The 20,359-nt window shown below is 38.9% G+C and overlaps 1 protein-coding gene across 3 annotated transcripts in view; it reads left to right on the forward strand.

Moving 5' to 3' along the window:
• Positions 1-19,746, forward strand: part of C1QTNF7 (C1q and TNF related 7) — a 104,579-nt gene extending 84,833 nt beyond the window's left edge. For 2 of the 3 annotated variants that reach the window (XM_054485965.2, XM_054485966.2), the window contains exons 2-3: positions 9,404-9,649; positions 15,838-19,746. In XM_054485965.2, the coding sequence (XP_054341940.1) occupies positions 9,404-9,649; positions 15,838-16,469 (878 nt within the window). In that variant the 3' untranslated portion in view covers positions 16,470-19,746. Of the gene's footprint in view, positions 1-1,697; positions 1,777-9,403; positions 9,650-15,837 lie in introns of those variants that run through there. The other variant, XM_054485967.2, reaches the window with a different exon arrangement.
• The last annotated feature ends 613 nt before the right edge of the window (positions 19,747-20,359 follow it).

The following is a 20,359-nucleotide window of genomic DNA, read 5'->3' on the forward strand; positions in this document are numbered from 1 at the left end:
GAAATAGACACTGACAAGCTTTATCAACATCTGAGGTTCTGAACACTCTCAGAGACATTTTCAAAGGTTCATTCTCTCTGGGAAAAAGAATGAGTTCAGAAAAACATAGATTACAATAAATTATCTGAGATGAAAATAATAAAGAAGAAAAAGAAAAAATCCAATTTTTATTGAAGAACAGAAAAAATACTGTAATACTTTAATGATACAAAAAAACCTTATGTTGTGTGGTAAGCAACATTAAAGAGAAATTAGAGAAGTTGTGAATGACACAGAAAAGAAAATATGAATATCCACAAATTGCATCAACACTTTAAGGCAGAAAAATAAGAATGCATCTATTTTTTATTGGTCTACAAATTCATCCACTTCTAAGTTCCCTGGCAGAGACTGGGCTACTCCAAAGAAGACATAATGGAAAAAGCCCACTTAAGAAGTTATCGCTTATAAACAAACAAATGAACATATTAAAAGGCTGTATCACCTGAAATTAAGCTTGTAAATGGGTGACATCAGACACCATCATCTGGTTCGAGAATATTAAGAACTATGAGAAACCCTGGAAATAATCAAGGACAACCATCTTATTTTGAAAATGAGAAAACAGACACAGAGACTTTATCTGATTAAAATCTGACTCTAACTTAGCAATAAGTTATGACTAGCTTCTATGCTCAAGACATTGTTTTGACCATCCTATGATGGTATTAAGATTTTGGAAAGCCAACAAATTCAAAGGACCATTTCCTCCAGTGTGGAGAGTGGATCCCAAAGGCAAAATTAAGCTGGTCAGAACGGGGAGCCCAGCAATCTCGTTGGTCAAGTGTATGGTCAACGTCCACTTCACTAACTCTGGAAACATTCCTTTCAATTAGAGTTCTCATTGCTTGAGAAGAATGAGAGGAAAAGAAAGATAAAAACAAGATTTTTTTCAGTCGTCTGATTTCCATAAATGACATCATAAATTATATATTGCCGTTGCCAAGGAAATATAAGAAATACATAGCAGAAGGAAACAAAGAAATTGATTGCACCATAGACGACTAGTCATATGCTTTGGAGAATCATTCTGCCTTTTGAGATGTTATGATCAGTTCTTTACAGGCACAAAGACATATTAGTTTTCTAAAAATACCCAATCATTTATCCATTCAGCAAAGAACAAAGAAAACAAAATCAGTGCAATTCTCATAACCCTCTTTCTTTGCACAGCACATAGAATGAGGGGCTATTTTCCTGCCATATTTACCAAGAATAGGGACAGTGTTCATTATTCCACAAGACACCATCCTAGGTCCAGAATCTAAAGGCTCTACCTCCAAAACTCTCAAATATAAAATGGCTTTTTTCTCTAAGTTAACAACTAATTTCCAGTCAGTGAGTAATTTTTTTCCTGAAACATTCACTCAGTGGAAAACAAATGAAGAGGGAAAAAATTAAGTAAACAAATCTGAAAAAGAGGCCACAACACACAGAGATGGAGAAGCTCTAAACTTACCACTGAAGGAAAGCAGCCACTTAAAGTTTATCCCAAACAAAACTGTAATTTTAACTGGTCCCCGAGTTGAGCCTCACTCGATGAATGACTTCCAGGGCCTTTGGCTCTTTGGGACTAAACGAGAAAATTATTTTTAGCACAACTATTTGGAAATCTTTGAGAACTTGGATCTGTTATTCTGTCTGGTACCAAAGCAAGTTTTTCACTGAGCTCTCATGAAAGATCCTCAGTCTCTTGTGGATTTAGAATCCTGCAGCAGCCCACCATCTAAGAGCAAGGTATGGTGTTTACTCTTTTTTTTAGAATTTTGGCAAATGTAGATGCAACGGCCTGTTCTCTTGACGGGAGCTTTTTAGCTTATTAAACAGATGGCTCTGTAGGAAGAATCCATAAAACTGAAGACCTAGCTTCAAGTCTCTGGACTGACACTAGCTTTCTAACCATAGACAAGTTGCGGGACTTCTCTGGACCTTGGTTCCCCATCTAACCTACCACAAGATGGTTTTGGGGAGGATGATATGGGCTTAGCATTGCTCTCTAGGATATAAAATGTTTTGCAAATGTCAGGGTATTTTTTTAATCACTGTGCCATAAAGTAGTCAAAACTTTATCAATAATGAACTGTTGACAATAATAAATATTGATGAATTTTTTTTTCCTTCATTGAGCCTCTACTGTAGACGAGTCTCTGTCCTAGAGTTTGCATTTTAGTGGGGAAACAAGCAAGTCAATAGATAGCCATAACACAGTGCAATTGTGTGGCCTTGCAGGAACTTGAGTAGTGTCAGGAGGAGAAGGAGGTTAATTCATGGCAAACAGGAAAAGCAGTTCTGCAGAGGAAAATTGGAGCCCCCAAAGGCAAGGAACTGGTGAACAACAACGTAAAAGGAACTGAGGCATGAGCAGCTCAGGTCTCCATCCTGTCCCAATCACAGTGCCACTCCCAGTGCAACAAGAGAAGCACAGAGCCTGCTGTTGTGAAATCTCCACCTCTGCAGGCCAAGAAAATGTCCCGTTTTGGCTTTTCCGGGTTACCTAGTCTCTTCTTAATGATTTCCAGGCAAAGCACATTTTCAACTTGAATTAATTATCAAGTCCAGCCCTTTGTCATGAAGTAATATGTTATAGTTTCCCTCACATGATGTAGGGACAAACTCAAGTGTTTGAAGACAAAAGAACTCAGTACAAATTCTGGCTGCACCATTTCATGCCTGTGTGGACTTGAGCCCACAGAGTATCAATGTTCTTATTTGTAAAGTGAAGATAATAGCACTTACTTCATAACAAGTTGTGTGAGGATAAAGTAAAAGATGTCCTTAAAACACCTAGCACAGAAATAAGAATACTGGGCTCTCCCTGCATTCCAATTCATTTTTATTCAGTTTTTTAAATTATGGTAAAATATACATACCATAAAATTTACCATTTCAACCATTCTTATGTGTACAGTTCTGCAGCATTAAATACATTCATTTTGTTATGCAGTATCATCACCATCTCTCCAGGACTTCTTCATCTTCCCAAACTGAAACTCTCTATACCCATGAAACCATAAATTCCCCCATTGCCCTCTTTCCTTCTTCCTCCAACAGTGAGTATTCTACTTTCAGTCTTGATGAATGTGACTACTCTAGGAACTTTGTGTAAGAGGAATCACACAATATTTGTCCTTTTGTGACTGGCTTATTTCACATAATATAATGTCTTCAGGGTTCCTCCATGTTGTAGCATGTGTCAGTATCTCCTTTCTTTTTAAGGCTGAAGAAGATTCCATTGTACGTGTAGACCAGGTTTTGTTTATCCATTCACCTTTCCATGGACACTTGGGTTGCTTCCACCTTTTGGCTATTGTGAATAATGCTGCAGACATGGCTATGCAAATATCTGTTTGTGTCCTTGCTGCTACGAACATGCATGTACAAATATTTGTTTGAGTCCCTGATTTTACTTCTTTTGGATATATGCCCCAAAGTGGAATTGCTATATCATATGGTAATTCTCTTTAATTTTTTTGAGGAATCACTATACTGTTTTCCACAGGCGCTGCACCATTTTACATTCCCACCACCAACATATTTTATTTTTCCAAGAAAAAAATATACCTGGATTCTACTTACACTGGGGAAAAAATAGTATGCTATTTTACAAAGGGATCTCAATCTATGAACATGTTTTCCAGGATTTCAATCTTTGTACTGAGTTAATCAGTATTTCTCCAAGTATTTTCCGTGGCTAGTTTAGCTAGAACAAAGGGCTCCATGACTAAATAAATTCACAAAATACTATATACAACATTTCTGCCTCAAATATAAGCACATTAACATGGAGCTTCTTGAATCTAAAGTAACACAAATTAAATTTTTTAAATGTGTTTTAAAAACAAAAACCTGTTACTTTGTAATCCCTACAGAAAAATAGGACTGAGGATTATTTATCATTAGCATCCAGGACAGACATGTTCAAGATTAACAGTATTTCCAGGCTGGGCGTGGCAGCTCACTCTTGAAACCCCAGCACTTTGGGAGGGCGAGGTGGGCAGATCGCTTGAGTTTAGGAGTTCAAGACCAACCTGGGTAACTTGGTGAAACCTCATCTCTCCAAAAAATACAAAAGCCAAGTGTGGTGGCACACACCTGTAGTCCCAGCTACTGATGAATTCAATTCAATGTTTTAAAGCATATTGCATGTGGAGTGACAGCTAAGGGGTACAGGTTTCTTTTTGGAGTTTTAAAATAGTCTTTAATTGGATTGTGATGTACATTGAGTTGTACACTTTGGCAAATTTTATGGTGTGCAAATTATATCTTTATAAAGCTGTTAAAAATTATTGTAATGTTTATGAAATTGTGACCCACGTGATTTATTCCCAGTCAAAATAACCAAGTTCACTGCAAGGCAGTGGGGGAGTGGGTAAAGACTGGATTATTCAATAAAAGGAGTTGAAAATATAAAGTTATATCCCTACCTCACACTTTTTATCAGAAAAATTCTGATGGAACAAATTTTTAAATGTGAAAAAATGAAACAAAAAAATTGAAAGAAAAGCACAAGGATTCTTTTCAGGACCTTAAAGTGGTGAAGGCCTTCTAAACCCAATAAATTGAAGCTCAAAAAATATTTTCATGGTAAAAATATTTTAAAATACATGAGGAAAGACAAAGGACAAACTGGGGGAAATTATTTGCTGCTCATGTCATAAGCTATTTGTAGATTAAGATAGATAGATAGATAGATTCATTGTACCATTGCTTATAATAGCAAAAGAAAGAAAATAGTCCAAATACCCATCAGTAGGAAACTGATTAAATATTACAAACACATCTATATGATGGATTTTTTTTAGCCACTAAATAAAAAAGGACAAGACAGCTCTACACATATAGGTGTCAATACAGAAGCTATAAATACTCATATGGAAACTAAGTGAAAAGGCAACGTACAGAACATTGTATATGGGATGCCAACATGGGGAAGGAGGACACACAAGAAACTGGCAAAGGTGATCAGCTCTAGGGAGGGAACCTGGGTATCCAGAAGACTCAAAGGGAGGAGAAGAAATTGACTTATCGTTGCATACTCTTTTTTCTTTTGAATTTTATGAAACGTACATGTATTCCCTATACAAAAAAATTAATTTTAAAATATTTTTAAGCACCCTAGACTACATCAAATTAAAACAACTCAAGTTTTGTATTTGTATTTCTCGAACACTGCAAAAACGACACATAGACTCCAGGGAGATTTCTTCAAACCCCATTTCCCTCTTTCTTGTGTAATATTCTCATATTTCATAATTTCTCACCAGTTTTTTTCCCCCACAAAGCTCAAACCTCCCCACAAAATTCTCCTCTTTCTCCAGCCATGTTTTTTGGGTTAAGCCCTGCTGTAGGTGGTTGGACACATCAATGACTTCAACAAAGATCCCTGCCCTCATGTAGATTACATTCTATCAGGGAAAATGTAGATATAAAATAAAGATAGGAATTAGCTACTGAGTTAGAAGTCAAAAGTACAGTGGAGAATAGAAAAAATGTAGAGCAGATAAAAGGAAGGTCATGGGCAGAAGAAGGCAGATTGCAGTGTTAAGCATGGTGATAAGGGTTGAACTTAATGACAAGATGCCATTTGAGCAACGATGTGAAGAGGGAGATGAAGAAGTAGCTATATAGACATCTTGGTGAAGAGGGATTTAGACAATGTGAAGAGACACGTGAGACCCTAAGGCAGGGCATACCTAGTGTCTTTGAGGAGCACCAAGGAATCCAGTGTGACTGGAGCTGACAATGTGAGGAGAATAGAAGATGAAGTCAGGGAAATAAGGAGGGCCTTGTAGACCATCGCACCATGTAACATGAAGCTTTGGGCCCTTAAGTGCAATGAAGAACCAAACCGCGTGATCCCACTGTGATTTTTCCATTATAATGCACACCCCGTGGTCTTCTTGCATCAACTGAATCCCAGTACTTGACTGACCAGTCACCATCGTGCCACTAGCATGCATCAGGCACCACAACACATTGTTCCTCAATTCTTTTTGTTTTTTTAGACAGGGTCTGGCTCTGTTGCTTAGGCTGGAGTGCAGCAACACAGTCTCGGCTCACTGCAACTTCCACCTCCAGGATTCAAGTGATTCTCCTGCCTCAGCCTCTCGAGTAGCTGGAATTACAGGTGCACGCCACCATGCAGGGCTACTTTTTGTATTTTTAGTAGAGATGGGTTTCGCCGTATTGGCCAGGATAATCTTGAACTCTTGACTTCAAGTGATCCTCCAACCTCGGCCACCCAAAGTGCTGGGATTACAGGCGTGAGCCATAATGCCCAGCCTGTCCCTCAATTCTGATAAGGATTTTTATGGAATAATCACTTTGAGTGCCTTTTTTAAAGTTTTAATTGGGAATGCTTGAAGCATTTAGACTCCTATACAGGCGGTAGTATTCTTCCACACTTGTCATAAAAGCAATCTATTTATTCAGTGAATAAATCTGTTTACATTCTTTTAATTTATTCCTTCTTTGAGTGCCTTTTTGCCTGGCTATTGGCAATACTGAATATCGTTTCTTCCAATCACATCTTTAAAATTTCTGCTTCCTTTGCCCACCATCAACTAGACCCTTACCACACTCTTCTTCACAGACTGTTCCTGTGACTATTGGCGTAGTTGGGCTTTCACACCTGCATCACCATGTCTGAGAAGCCACTGTCCAAATCAACTTCTCTGCAGATGCTTTCAGGTCCCTCCTGAAAGCAACTCTGGCCTCAGCCTATAGCCTGGCACCCCATGTCTAGTTAAAAACCTCATTATGACTATCTTCTATGAACCTTTATTTTTTTGGTAGAGATGGGGTCTTGCTATGTTGCCCAGGCTCCTCTCAAATTCCTGGGCTCAAGTAATCCTTCCACCTCAGCCTCCCAATACACTGGGATTACAGACATGAGCCACCATACCCAGCCTTTTTTTTCTGGGGAGGGGGGTGACTTTATTGCTGTCCTGCTCCAACACCACAGCAAAATGGGCCCTGCATGCTCCAGGCCTGCATCATGTATCACCACAACAAAAACATGACCTACTTGAACACGTTGCCTCCCAGGATATGTATTAAAATTCTTTAAAGAAAACAGAATAGATTAATAACTTAAGTGATTAGGCACCAATAGCAATTTGAAAAATTAAATGTCCATTTTAAATGGTAACAAGACAAGAACTTAAGATTGGGTTTACTCTAGCCCATCTTCTCTTCCTGTCAAATAGCAACAATTCTATGGGAAATGATTCTAAATTTCAAGACACAAGTAGCCGACAAATAAGTGAGAACACATATCACCAGAAATCCAGGACAGCCTGAATCTCCAGGCGGCCTCCTCGGCAGGTAGCCCACCGTGATTCCAGGCCCCAAAGAGCTTGGCAAGTCCCAGAAAGGTGGCCCCCTGAGGAAGGGCTTTAAAGCTCCTGAGATCAGATTTGCTTCCCCCACATTTTAAAGATGAAGCCCCAGACAGGGCCACTTTCTCATTCCTTCTCAAAGTCTCCTCTAATCAGCCTTTCACAAGGGAGAGGGAACTGCTAATTTAATCAATGCATCTTGTTCTGACTGTGGCAGGGGGTGTGAACAGAATGTTCTTTCCATATATATTTTTTTCATCTGAAGCTCCTTTGGAAGGCCTGTATTGAATGCACTGGGCTTGTCAGAAAGTGCCTTAATCCCAGTTGAGCAATAGAAACAATAATTTTGGATTTGTGCTGTATGACAAGGGCATACAAAAATGTCTACCAGACAGGGCATGGCAAAAATGTTCTCCTTGCTTTTTTTTTTTTCAACTAGTAACACCGAGATTTAGTCAAAGTTACAGAGCCTGAGTTCGGATAAGTTGCTTTGGTTTTTCACTAATAAGATTTCTAGGAATCAGCTTACTTCAAAATCACATGTGCACACTGTGTTTTTCTTAGTTTGTCATTCCTATGCTCTGGCAAATTTCTGGGTCTAATTCCAAGATGTTGTAATTTCCCCATGGGTACCACAAAAGTGGTGATGTGTGCCTGGTCAATTTTCTTACATGGCTGTCAAAAAACAAAAGAAATTTCATCTGATTGCTTTCCCCACATTTTGTGATGATTTCCTTTGGGAGAGTATACACCAGGTCAAGCACTATATAGATTTCTTGTTAAAGCATGGGTCCAACCACCCAAACACAACTCATTTGCATGACCCCAGAACCACCTGTATATGTTCTTCCCTTTAAAAAACTGCTAATCCTAAGGACCATTTAGCCTAAAAAATCAGGTATCTCCAATCTATACCACTCTCCATCTCACCTTCAGCCTATATGCCAAAGTGCCATACTAATATATGACTCATCATTCTCAGCTTCTAGGCTTTGTGGGGGAGTAGGGTTGGGGCCCAAGTCCTATTAGATCAGAATTGAAGAGACCTGCTGCCTGCTTCACTTGGGGCACAGGCACCATGCATGGCTTAATTTCACACAGCTCTTTAATTGAGCCCCAGTGCTAACAGCTTAATGGGACACCACAACATTATATCCTGCAGATTTTAAATTAAAGTTTGAGACCCCCCCCCCCAGGACATGCACGGTACTCCAATTAACACTAATTGGCATTATACATGATTACCAAGTGAAAACCATGGTTTTCCTGAAAATGCCTCCTCTTTTCTCCAGCTTTAAATAGTCCATAAATTCTAAGAAAACAATCATGGGTGCATGCAAAGATTAGCTAGAATGATGTCCAGCATGATGTTTATATTGGGAGAACTCTGGAAGCAACCTAAATATCTATAATGGGGGTTCTGTACATAAAAGATAGTAGAGACAAAAGGAATTATTTTTTAATGTTACACATAATTTTGACATGAGAAAGTGTTCATGATACATTGTCAAGTGAAAGAAGTTAAGGAAGTGTAGAAATGGCATGGTATCACTTTCTCCATAGTATGGACAAAAGAGACTGGAAGGATATATATACTTCCAATGTATATATTTACCAATGTAAATCTCAAGGTGGTAAAAATAATGTTGATGTTTATCTTTTTCATTTCCAGGTCTAAATTTTTTTCTTTAAAAAATGCACTACTTTTGCAAAAAGAAAATGCCATTTTTAAGTCCATCATTGATTTCTGAAGAATAAATGCAGTGATTTATTTTGAAATGATTTTAACCAATTCTTCATCTGCACCAACTCCCGTGTAGGGCACTGAGGATTCTATGTCAATAATGTGTTAATAATTTTCAATGGAATTATGAAGGTAAACAGGGTTTTACATGTGTGGAAAGATGAACACTGGAGTGATTTGTTGCAAATGCACATTCTCATGTTCAAACTGATTCAATCATGCCAAACCACCCCCCTCCCAACACAGAAAGCTCATTTACGTCCGTGTGTTTCTCTTCCAGAGCCAAAGATGTTTGTCTTGCTCTATGTTACAAGTTTTGCCATTTGTGCCAGTGGACAACCCCGGGGTAATCAGTTGAAAGGAGAGAACTACTCCCCGAGGTATATCTGCAGCATTCCTGGCTTGCCTGGACCTCCAGGACCCCCTGGAGCAAATGGTTCCCCTGGGCCCCATGGTCGCATCGGCCTTCCAGGAAGAGATGGTAGAGACGGCAGGAAAGGAGAGAAAGGTGAAAAGGGAACTGCAGGTAATGAATGAGAAGTTGCATAAAACACCCTCCTTCACCCCCACCTTAAAACTGTTCCCCTTTCTTTGTTACTTTTTCTAATGGGAATTGCTCCTTAAACCCCTTCTGTACTTTCATTAATCATAACAATTTACTGAGCCCTTACTAGGCTTCAGATGCTTCCCTAAACTCTGTACCTGCATCCTTATTTTACTGCAATGACAACTCTTTCAGCTGAACGTTATCCCATCTTATAGATGAGAAAATTGAGCCACAGCATGATTAAATGAATTACTGAGAATGGACTGGGGTGGACGTGCACTGCTAGTAGCTGCCAGAGCTGGACTCAAACATCTGATGTCCAGAAGTACTGGGCTATTGCAGCCAGCAGGCAATGGCCGGATGTGCAAGCGCATGGATGGACAGACAGACAGATGGACAGAAGGGGAAATGGACAGACTAAGCAGAGGCAAAAACCAGGAGCCAGATGCACAGATGCCATCCTGCTCAGCATGAATATCCTGAACAAAGACACATAAAGGGCTTCTAAATTTTATTTTTCATAAATGAAGTGACAATAGCACTGTAAAGCCTACCTTTCTTAGCTCATCACTTTCCCACCTGACACGTAGCAGCTACAAAGTAGATTTTTACAGCTCTTTACAGCAACACAATTGCCCACTAGTCCTTCAGTAATTTTCACTTTGTTTCCCCCCAAAATAAGTTGGTCCGGGAAGCTTGCCAGATTCTGCAGTCCTTCAGAGTAAACCGAATTGAAATTCTAGACAGGCTGTGTTAACTCTAAAAGAGGAAGGGATTTGGAATCAATCTTTCAAGACAAGTTGCTGAGCATAAAAGTTGGGACAAAAGATAGGAAGGAAAAAATTCTATATATCTCCAATCATCACACCTGATTTACTGGAGTTCTGTAAAACAAAATCATAAAACATATTCAGATTATTGGATAATAATTCATTTCTGAATTTGCCATGTGGATAATATCTGGAAAATCAATTATCAAATTTAAGAACATTGCACAATAATAAATAAAGAACCTTTAGGGAAAGCTTCAACATCAGATAAGAAGCTTTAATTTGGAGCTAAAATGTAAGCTTTTAAAGACATCTATAAGGTAACACCTGTGAATATAAGTTACCACTGAGTCATAATTATGAATATTCTTGAAATCCTATAATAACACCAGGATTATAGTTATATATTGCTTTTAGTTTACTGGGTCTGGAAGCAATAATGTAGTGGCTATACAAACAAACATTGGAGTCAGAAAGACTTTGGCTCAAAGCTTAGCTCCTTCAATTACTAATCTAGTATCCTTGGCCACATATGCTCTTAGAGGCTCAGTTTCCTCATTTGTAAGTTCATGGTAATAAGGGTGATTGTTAAGTTTAACGGCAAGAGTACATGCAAAACCCTCCACAGGATAACTGCCATGTGATAAAAACTCAGTAAATGTTATAACTTATTAAATTCTGATCTGCAAATATGAGTCACAGCTAAATTTGTGACTAGCAAAAGCCATATAATAAACTAGACATTGGTAATTCGTTTCATGAGGTAGTTCTAATGTTAAAGACATATGTGTGGATATGCACTCAGATTAAATTAAATGTTCATAACTGCTACAGTTTTAACCATATATGAGGCCAACTATACCACCACATTCATAGATCCATTCATTCATCCATGCATCAGGCATTATTCATTCAATAATATTTCTGTGCACCTATTACTATCCAATATTATTCTTCCAGTGTTTCTCAACCTCTGCACTAATGAGAATGTGGGTAGAATAATTATTTACCGTGGAGTGACTATTCTGTGAATTACAGAATGTTCAACAGCATGCCACTAGATGCTAGTGGCACTCCTCTCCAAACTGACAATCAAAATTTTTCTATACACAGCCAGCTATCCACTGGGTAGAAAGGGGGACAATGCAAAATTGCCACTGGTTGAGAACACTGTTCCAGACACTGGGAACGCAAGCATAAGACATTGTTCTTGCCTTGATAAGCAGACATTCATGTGGGGGAGGCCAATATATGCAGACATAATTAAAATACATCATTATAATAACCATTTACTAAGAACTTACTATTTGTCAGGACCTTTACATTTCATATTTAATATCTACTATAACCCTATTAGCAATAATTATAATCAGCAATGAAATTAATGTTACAAATGAAAAAAAATCGAGATTCAAAAACAAAATGACTTTCCTAACCTGAGATTATTTAAATACAATATACACACATAGGATACATAACAGCTCAGAACGAAAATGTAGGAATCACTATATGATTGATGAAGAGAGGTGTACCTCACTTATAAACTACAGGAACAGCCTGGGAGATTTGGGAATGTGTTTTTAATATGGCTGTAACTGGGCACAACCTGGCTGGGAGTGCCTGCTCCCTGTTTCCCCTTTAATGACACTACAAGTGCCTTCTCATTCACGTACTCTTGGTGAATACCCTCACCACATCCACCCCAACCAAGTCCAATCAAGCATAATTTTGGTCCAACTTCCCTATCCTAAATGAGAAATGCAGAGTTTATTACACAAAGTTATAAATTTTCTATGAAAGTATCTGTCTCCCTCACTGGTCTGTTGCAATTATTACTGTAGCATAATATTAACATTTAATTTAATCTGGGTACATATCCATATAAAAATCTTCAGATAACACTAGAATAACCTCATGAAAAAGATCATTCATTCCAGTTTATCATACAGATTTAGGTATTCATGAACTTAACTATGGCCCATATTTGCAGATCCAAGGTCATAAGTAATGACAGCTAATTTGAGGTTCGGGCAGATGTCTTTCATGCCCATGTTTCACTTAGCCCCTAGTCCATGACTGGTATGTAGTAGATGGTCAATTAATGTTAAAAGGTTTACATGGATGCATGTATGTACGCATAGATCCATGGATAGACGGATGGAAGGATAGAATGAATGAATGGATGGATGGAAGGAAGAAATGGCATGGAAGAAGAAATCTAGGTAGATCCATTTCATGGAGAACTATAAAGAAATCCTTTCTGATCTAGTTTCAGTACCTAAACATAGACTAACTCTTACCCCCATAATCCTCCACTCTACCCAAGCATGTGTCTGACCAAATAGGGAGAAGGACAATGACTCATCCCTTCTTTCCACTCTTAATGTGTGGAACCTAAGCATGTGAGCAAATTCTTCATACAAACAGGAAGAATAACTATACATTATTACAGCTAGTCCATGATTATCTATCACCCAATTCAGCATCTCAAACAAACATTACTATAGAAAATCCAAAATTTCAGGCTGTGAAGGACTTTTTGTGGACAACATTGTAAAATTGCATCCCAGAATGTATGACTCGGTCTCAAGGAATTTTCAAGAGGGTGAGACCTCAAACAATCTAGTCCAACACCTTCATTTCAAGGACTGGTAAACTAAAGCCAGAGAGATCAAGCCTTTCTTAAAATTCACCTAACTAATCCATGGCTGAACTGGGGTTTTATCTCAGGTCTGTTTGCTGCTTTGCCCAGTAACTTTGGATTGGACTTAGATCCAATCTCCCCTTATTACAAATGGAGCATTTAAAACCCAGAAAAGAAATGACTTGCCCAAAATTTAAATTTAGGTTTAGCTTAATAAAAGTTCTCAAGAACAAATACATAGGTATAGTAAAACACACAATTCATCAGCAATATATTTGCTCTGACTACAAAAGTGCACTACAGGTTACTAATAATTTGGATACTTTCTGAGGAAATATCATCATACAAGCACTATTTGTGAAATAGATTTGGCCATAAAATTGAATGATATCTTTCGATGGTATTAAATCATTGCTGTTATATATATAAAATCATTGCTTTTTTATATATATAACAATGCCTTATATGTAAAATGTCATATATAAATCAATGTCTTATATATAATCTATTTTATATATAAAACATCAATGTCATATACAAAATCAATGACTTATATAGATTTTATATATATAAAATATTGTATATATAATGTGTTATATACATAATCTATTTAAATTTTAAACCATTTATATAAATTAAATTGATTTTGCTTATTTCCTTCAACCAGGATAACCATTTTTCTGTATTTAGCCTATAGTTGGTCTGCAGATATAAAGATTTAAACACACAGAAAATATTCCTGTATGGTGATTTGGAATTTGTGAAATTTCTTTCACAGCAGTTATGTCTTTTCTGTATATAAAGAGACTCAGAAAAATTAAGAGACTTCCCTAAAATGATACAACCATTTAGTGACAGAGCCAAACACTATTTAAGATTCTTGACTCCAACCCCAAAGGTAAAAGGCATTTTGATGAACCGGAAACATCATTTGACTAAGAAGGCTTGGATTCTAGTCCTAGCATTGGTACAGAAGCAACTTTTTTTTTTTTTGAGACTGAGTCTTGCACTGCCGCCCAGGCTGATGTGCAGTGGCGCAATCTCGGCTCTCTGCAACCTCCGCCTCCCGGGTTCAAGCAATTCCCCTGCCTCAGCCTTCCAAGTAGCTGGGACTACAGGCGCGCACCACCACGTCCGGCTAATTTTTGTATTTTTAGTAGAGACAGGGTTTCACCGTGTTAGCCAGGATGGTCTTGATCTGCGGACTTCGTTATCTGCCCGCCTCAGCCTCCCAAAGTGCTGGGATTACAGGCGTGAGCCACTGCACCCAGCCCAGGAGCAAGTTTTTTTGCCTGTCTGGGACTCAGTTTTCTCCTCACAAAAGAAGCTACTGCATGGTGGTGGCAGTCATTGTTTTATGGTTATTGTAGCATGTTGAGCCCTCGCTATGTGCCAGATGCACTTTCGAATTTATGCTCCTGTTGGCCGGGCATGGTGGCTCAGGCCTCCCAAATCTCAGCACCTTGGGAGGCCGAGGCAGGCGGATCACCTGAGGTCATGAGTTCGAGACCAGCCTGGCCAACATAGCGAAACCCCCATCTCTACTAAAAATACAAAAATTAGCTGGATGTGGTGGTGCACACCTGTAATCCCAGCTACCCAGGAGGCTGAGGCAGGAGAATAGCTTGAACCTGGGAGGTGGAGGTTGCAGTGAGCCAAGATCGCGCCATGACACTCCAGCCTGGGCAGCAGAGTGAGACTCTGTCTCAATAAAAAAAAAAAAAAAAAAAAAGAAAAAAAAAGAATTTATGTTCCTGCCAAATGCTCTGGCTCCAGAGTCAGGCAGGCAGGCATGAGGTTAAACCACAGCTCCATCATTCACTAGTTCTCTTCTCTTAAGTAAAGTAACTCCTCTATGGCTCAGCTTCCTCATCTGCAATGAAAGTAATAATAATTCTGAGTTCATAAAGTCATTGTGAAACTTAAATAAGATAATGCATGCAAATAAAGCATTTAACATTGTCCCCGGAACATAGTAAATCATTCATAAATATAAGCAAATCTAATTTTGATTAGTTCTCTTATTATTATCACAAATAGAAATAGAATGAAGCCTCTAGGGATTTGCCTGGTTCTGTCTGCCCCTCTGGGCCCACTCTGAGAAATAATATCATCATGCTCATTGAACCCTTCCTGTAGTGCCCAGTACCTATATGTGAATAATATAGTGACAAGTGATCCATCATCAAAATGATAGTTAATTATGTTAAATTCATCAGGATTTAAATTATTTCTTACATATTCAGGAAAATTGACTTAAATTCTGATGAAAATTTTCTATTTTTGTTGTTAGTGCACCAGTGATATTTTAAAAGTTTATTATTGGCTGGGCGTGGTGGCTCATGCCTGTAATCCCAGCACTTTGGGAGGCTGAGGTGGGTGAATCACAAGGTCAGGAGTTCAAGACCAGCCAGGCCAACATGGTGAAACCCAGTCTATACTAAAAATACAAAAAATTAGCTGGGCGTAGTGGCAGGCGCCTGTAATCCCAGCTGCTTGGGAGGCTGAGGCAGGAGAATTGCTTGAATCCGGGAGGCAGAGGTTGCAGTGAGCCGAGATCACACCACTGCACCCCAGCCCTGGTGATAGAGTGAGACTCCATCTCAAAAAAAAAAAAAGTTTATTATTTAGTAGTACACTGTTAAAGGTTGCCTGAAAAGACAAAGTTGGGATGTGCTGGGACCATGTAGGTATATTGTTTGTGATTATATCTTTCGAGGAACTATTAATCAAACTATATACTCTTTTTGAAGGTTTGAGAGGTAAGACTGGACCGCTAGGTCTTGCCGGTGAGAAAGGGGACCAAGGAGAGACTGGGAAGAAAGGACCCATGGGACCAGAGGGAGAGAAAGGAGAAGTAGGTCCAGTTGGTCCTCCTGGACCAAAGGGAGACAGAGGAGAACAAGGGGACCCAGGGCTGCCTGGAGTTTGCAGATGTGGAAGCATCGTGCTCAAATCCGCCTTTTCTGTTGGCATCACAACCAGCTACCCAGAAGAAAGACTACCTATTATATTTAACAAGGTCCTCTTCAATGAGGGAGAGCACTACAACCCTGCCACAGGGAAGTTCATCTGTGCTTTCCCAGGGATTTATTACTTTTCTTATGATATCACATTGGCTAATAAGCATCTGGCAATCGGACTGGTACACAATGGGCAGTACCGGATAAAGACCTTCGACGCCAACACAGGAAACCATGATGTGGCTTCGGGGTCCACAGTCATCTATCTGCAGCCAGAAGATGAAGTCTGGCTGGAGATCTTCTTCACAGACCAGAATGGCCTCTTCTCAGACCCAGGTTGGGCAGACAGCTTATTCTCCGGGTTTCTCTTATACGTTGACACAGATTACCTAGATTCCATATCAGAAGATGATGAATTGTGATCAGGACCAAGATCCCTGTGGTAGACACTCATCGAATCCGGGGTTCCAGAAGGTGGAACAAGCAGGAATGGGATCCAAAGAGACTCCCACTCAGATTCTAAAGCATTTAAAGACAATTCTAGCAGAATTTATCAAAACAAGATGAAACACAGAAAACTTGAAACCACAACAAAATGAATTCTATTACAGAATAGCCCCAGATACAAATTCTCTTGAAAGCAATGTTCATAAATATTTAAGCAAATTAAAGACAATGTTAACAAATTTTCTATTAAATGCCCTGAGTGATAAAACCAGTTGGCAATAATATTGCCTTATTAAATCTTCAAAAAAATATATTTTAGTCTGTTATTTAAGAAAAACATAACATCCCAAAATCTTTGACAATTCTCAAAAGGCTATATAGTAAGTCAAAAACCAAAGGTAAGAGATGCTAACTATTTTTCAAGCAAGCTACAGAGAAATGATAAATGTCTTTTGTTTTATTATTTATTCCTTCATGTTTGTATATATTCACTCAACAACCCTTTAATGAGCCTGTAAGGACCAGACACTGTGGCACTGAATCAGATTTAATAATGAGTTAAGACAAAGCCCCTACCTACAGGCTAGTGTGTGGTGATCAAACTATCACAATTCAGTGTGATGAGCAGCATAGCAAACAGATGGATTTGATGCTAAAACACACAGGGTCTGCTATTTCTGAGGCTGGGGGCCAGAGAAGCTTTTACACATGGAAAAACACTAATCATGCCAAGGTGTATGTGTTTAAGTGGATGTGATGGATGCAAAAGGAATGAGGAATTCAGCACTGCATTCTCTTTGCGCCCTCAATGTGTGATTGGTATTCTCAACAGCAAAGGGGTGAAAAATCTAGAGACAGAGGAGGCCTGGCAGGGGTGATAAAAATGAAGATTGAAATGAAGAGAAATAGCCAGCAGATGATTCTTCTAAATCCTTTAGTGTGATGGTTTCCCAAGACAAACATTTGTCCTAATAGCTTTCTCATAAATATGGGCACCACTTTACATTGTGGTAAGACATTGCTTCTCATGGATCTGCTAGGTATTTAGTTCAAATAAAGCAAGGCATATGTTCACTGACTTATGAGTAAGCTGATGAGAGCAATGAACAGGAGAAGGAGGGAGACAGCCAAATGTCTGAGTAAACAGACATCCCTTCCAAGTTTCACACCTCCCTTAGTCCCACTCTTGCTTGTGTCAGCACCTTGTTCTTCACTGAACTGCAATTCTTCAATTATTCTCTTCCATGATTCTGTCTGATCTACCATTCCCATGGTTTATGGTAATAGTATTCCCTTCATCCCTCCCTTTTGGTAACTTCCAATCCTCCTTCTATGTATTCCTTTCTCTGCTCATTGACTTATAAATAGTTTTCATACCTCTTATGTTTGAATCACCATGCTAGATTCTGTGAAGACAGAAGAGTATCAAGATTAATATATTAATAGTATAGCTCCAACTGGTAAATTTCTTTTTTTTAATCTTCCCCAATTTAAATTTTTTAATTTAAAAGTAAATTTTACTGTCGAAAATGCAAACTTGGGGAGGGCGGAAACATCACACACAAGGCTGCCACTTCACACTTGGAGGGTTGCATGGCGGCTGGGCAAAGATGCTCCCCACTTCCCAGATGGTGCGGCGGCCGGCCAGAGGCACTCCTCCCTTCCCAGACAGAGGGGCGGCCGGGCAGAGGTGCTCCTCACTTCCCAGATGGTGCAGGAGCCAGCTCTGACTAGTAAATTTCTAAGGATACCAGAAAGGAAATGGCATGCACACACACAAAAATACCTATAATTTTGGAAGATAAAATGATAAAATATGCTAAGTTCTAGGCTGGAAATAAGAGCAAAATGCTGTAAAAGAAGAGAAAATGTTTATTTCCAAATTAGGATGTGACAGAGAAGGGACAGGGAAATCCTCTCTGCTCATTGGGCCTTACGTGATGGGTGACACTTGGAGTGGCACAAGTTGGGGGAAAGTGCACTTGAGACAGAGGTAATGATGGGGATGAAGTGAGAACAGAGACCCAGAAGGAGAATCAATGGACCATATTTGTAAGAGCTTTGAAAGCCAGCCTGAGATTTGGAGGATTTATTCATAAGAAAGTGTGGAGAACCTGTGTATTTCAGAGCTGGATACTGCCATTACCACAGATGAAAGTTGCAATGATCTAGCAGTTTTGTGTAAGGGTAAGGCTTACTTTTCCTGTCTTTCAACCCTATCTTGCTTTCATTGTCTTCATCTGCCTGCCATATTTTGTGCACTTATTGCTCTCCTTCTGAGTCAGGACATGTGTACAGGAGACCAACAACAATGAGTATTAGAAAAAAAGGAGAGAGCAAAGGTGGTTTGAGGTAGTCACCTGCTTACAGATAACAGCCAAAGATAGAATTCCAAGTTATAAAGCATAAAAAAGAGTCAACAGAAGTAACTAATCTGGCAAAAATGAACATATGGGCACTTTGAAGACTACAGGATTTGCTGGATAAACTGGAAATGGAGAAGTTATTGCAGACAGTCATGAACCACAGATTACTGTGATTAAAATTTTCTTCTGATCGTAATCCACAAATGCATTCATTTTTTGGACATTGCTTACTTATCTTTTAAATGTGTCTTTTATTACGAAGCCTATTTTGAGTAGCTTCTAAAACTGAATTTCCTTTAATTGGTTTGAAGCCTAGAGATGAATTTCATTTTGAAATATCTGGTGGGATGGTAATGGGGATCAGAGAACTGACATGAGAAAGGAGGAGCTGTTTTGGTATTAAACAAATAAAATCTTAAGCAAATGTAGGTGTCTTTTATTCTTAAAAAATAGCAGATGCAGTTTATCCACATTTGTAAATATTTGTATAAAGAAAGTAGCAGAACAGTTTTGGTTTAAAAAATTCCAAGTCTCATTCCAGTCATTCTTTGTAAAGGCTGACTTGTAATGAATATGTATTAAGCAATATTTATTGACTATATACCATCTTGTTCTGGAAGAGTTTAAAGCCACTTACGAAGATAAATAAGATATAAAAAGAAAACAGTGGTAAAAAGCAGATGAGAAGAAATGGGAAAAACACAGAAAAAAGAAAATAATGAGGCTAATATAATGCTGTGTGTACATGAACATGCATGTGCCTGTGTTACACATTTTCAGGCCACAAATGTTTCTTTGTGCCCCTGCATGCACAAGGGTATTCCCAGGTCATTTGTCATTGTGAATAGTGTTGCTTATGATAAAAAATAGATTCTATAAACTCTAAATATACTTTTTTTCTACCACTCTGTGTAAAAGATCATGAACGTAAATAAATTTTAGATATGAGCTGGGTTAGTCCATTTGCATTGCTATAAAGGAATACCTGAGGCTGGGTAATTTATAAAGAAAAGAGGTTTATTTTGGCTCACAGTTCTGCAGGCCATACAAGCAGCATGGTGCCAGCATCTGCTTCTGGTGCAGCCTCAGGAAGTTTCCAATCATGGTGGAAGATGAAGAGGGCACCACCATCCTATCACATGGTGAGAGAGGGATCAAGAGAGTGGGGGGGAGGTGTCACACTCTTTTAAGCAACCTGACCTCACATGAACTCATTAGCATGAGGACAGCACCAAGCCATTCATGAAGGATCCACCCGCATGACCCAAATTCCTCCCACTAGGCCCACCTCCAACATTGGGAGTCATATATCAACATGAAATTTGGAAGGGACAAAAACATCCAAACCACATCATTAGGTTTCTCTCTTTGTCTCTCTGTCTCTGTAGCTCCACTTTCAGTAAATAGCATCTCTACCCACCCTGTACCAAAGTCAAAACCCTAAGGTGCAAACTAAATGTCTTCCCTCCCTTCCCTACTGAATTTTGCCCAGCATAAAA

This window comes from Pongo pygmaeus, chromosome 3, assembly GCF_028885625.2.
Source record: "Pongo pygmaeus isolate AG05252 chromosome 3, NHGRI_mPonPyg2-v2.0_pri, whole genome shotgun sequence".
Lineage (NCBI taxonomy): Eukaryota > Metazoa > Chordata > Mammalia > Primates > Hominidae > Pongo > Pongo pygmaeus.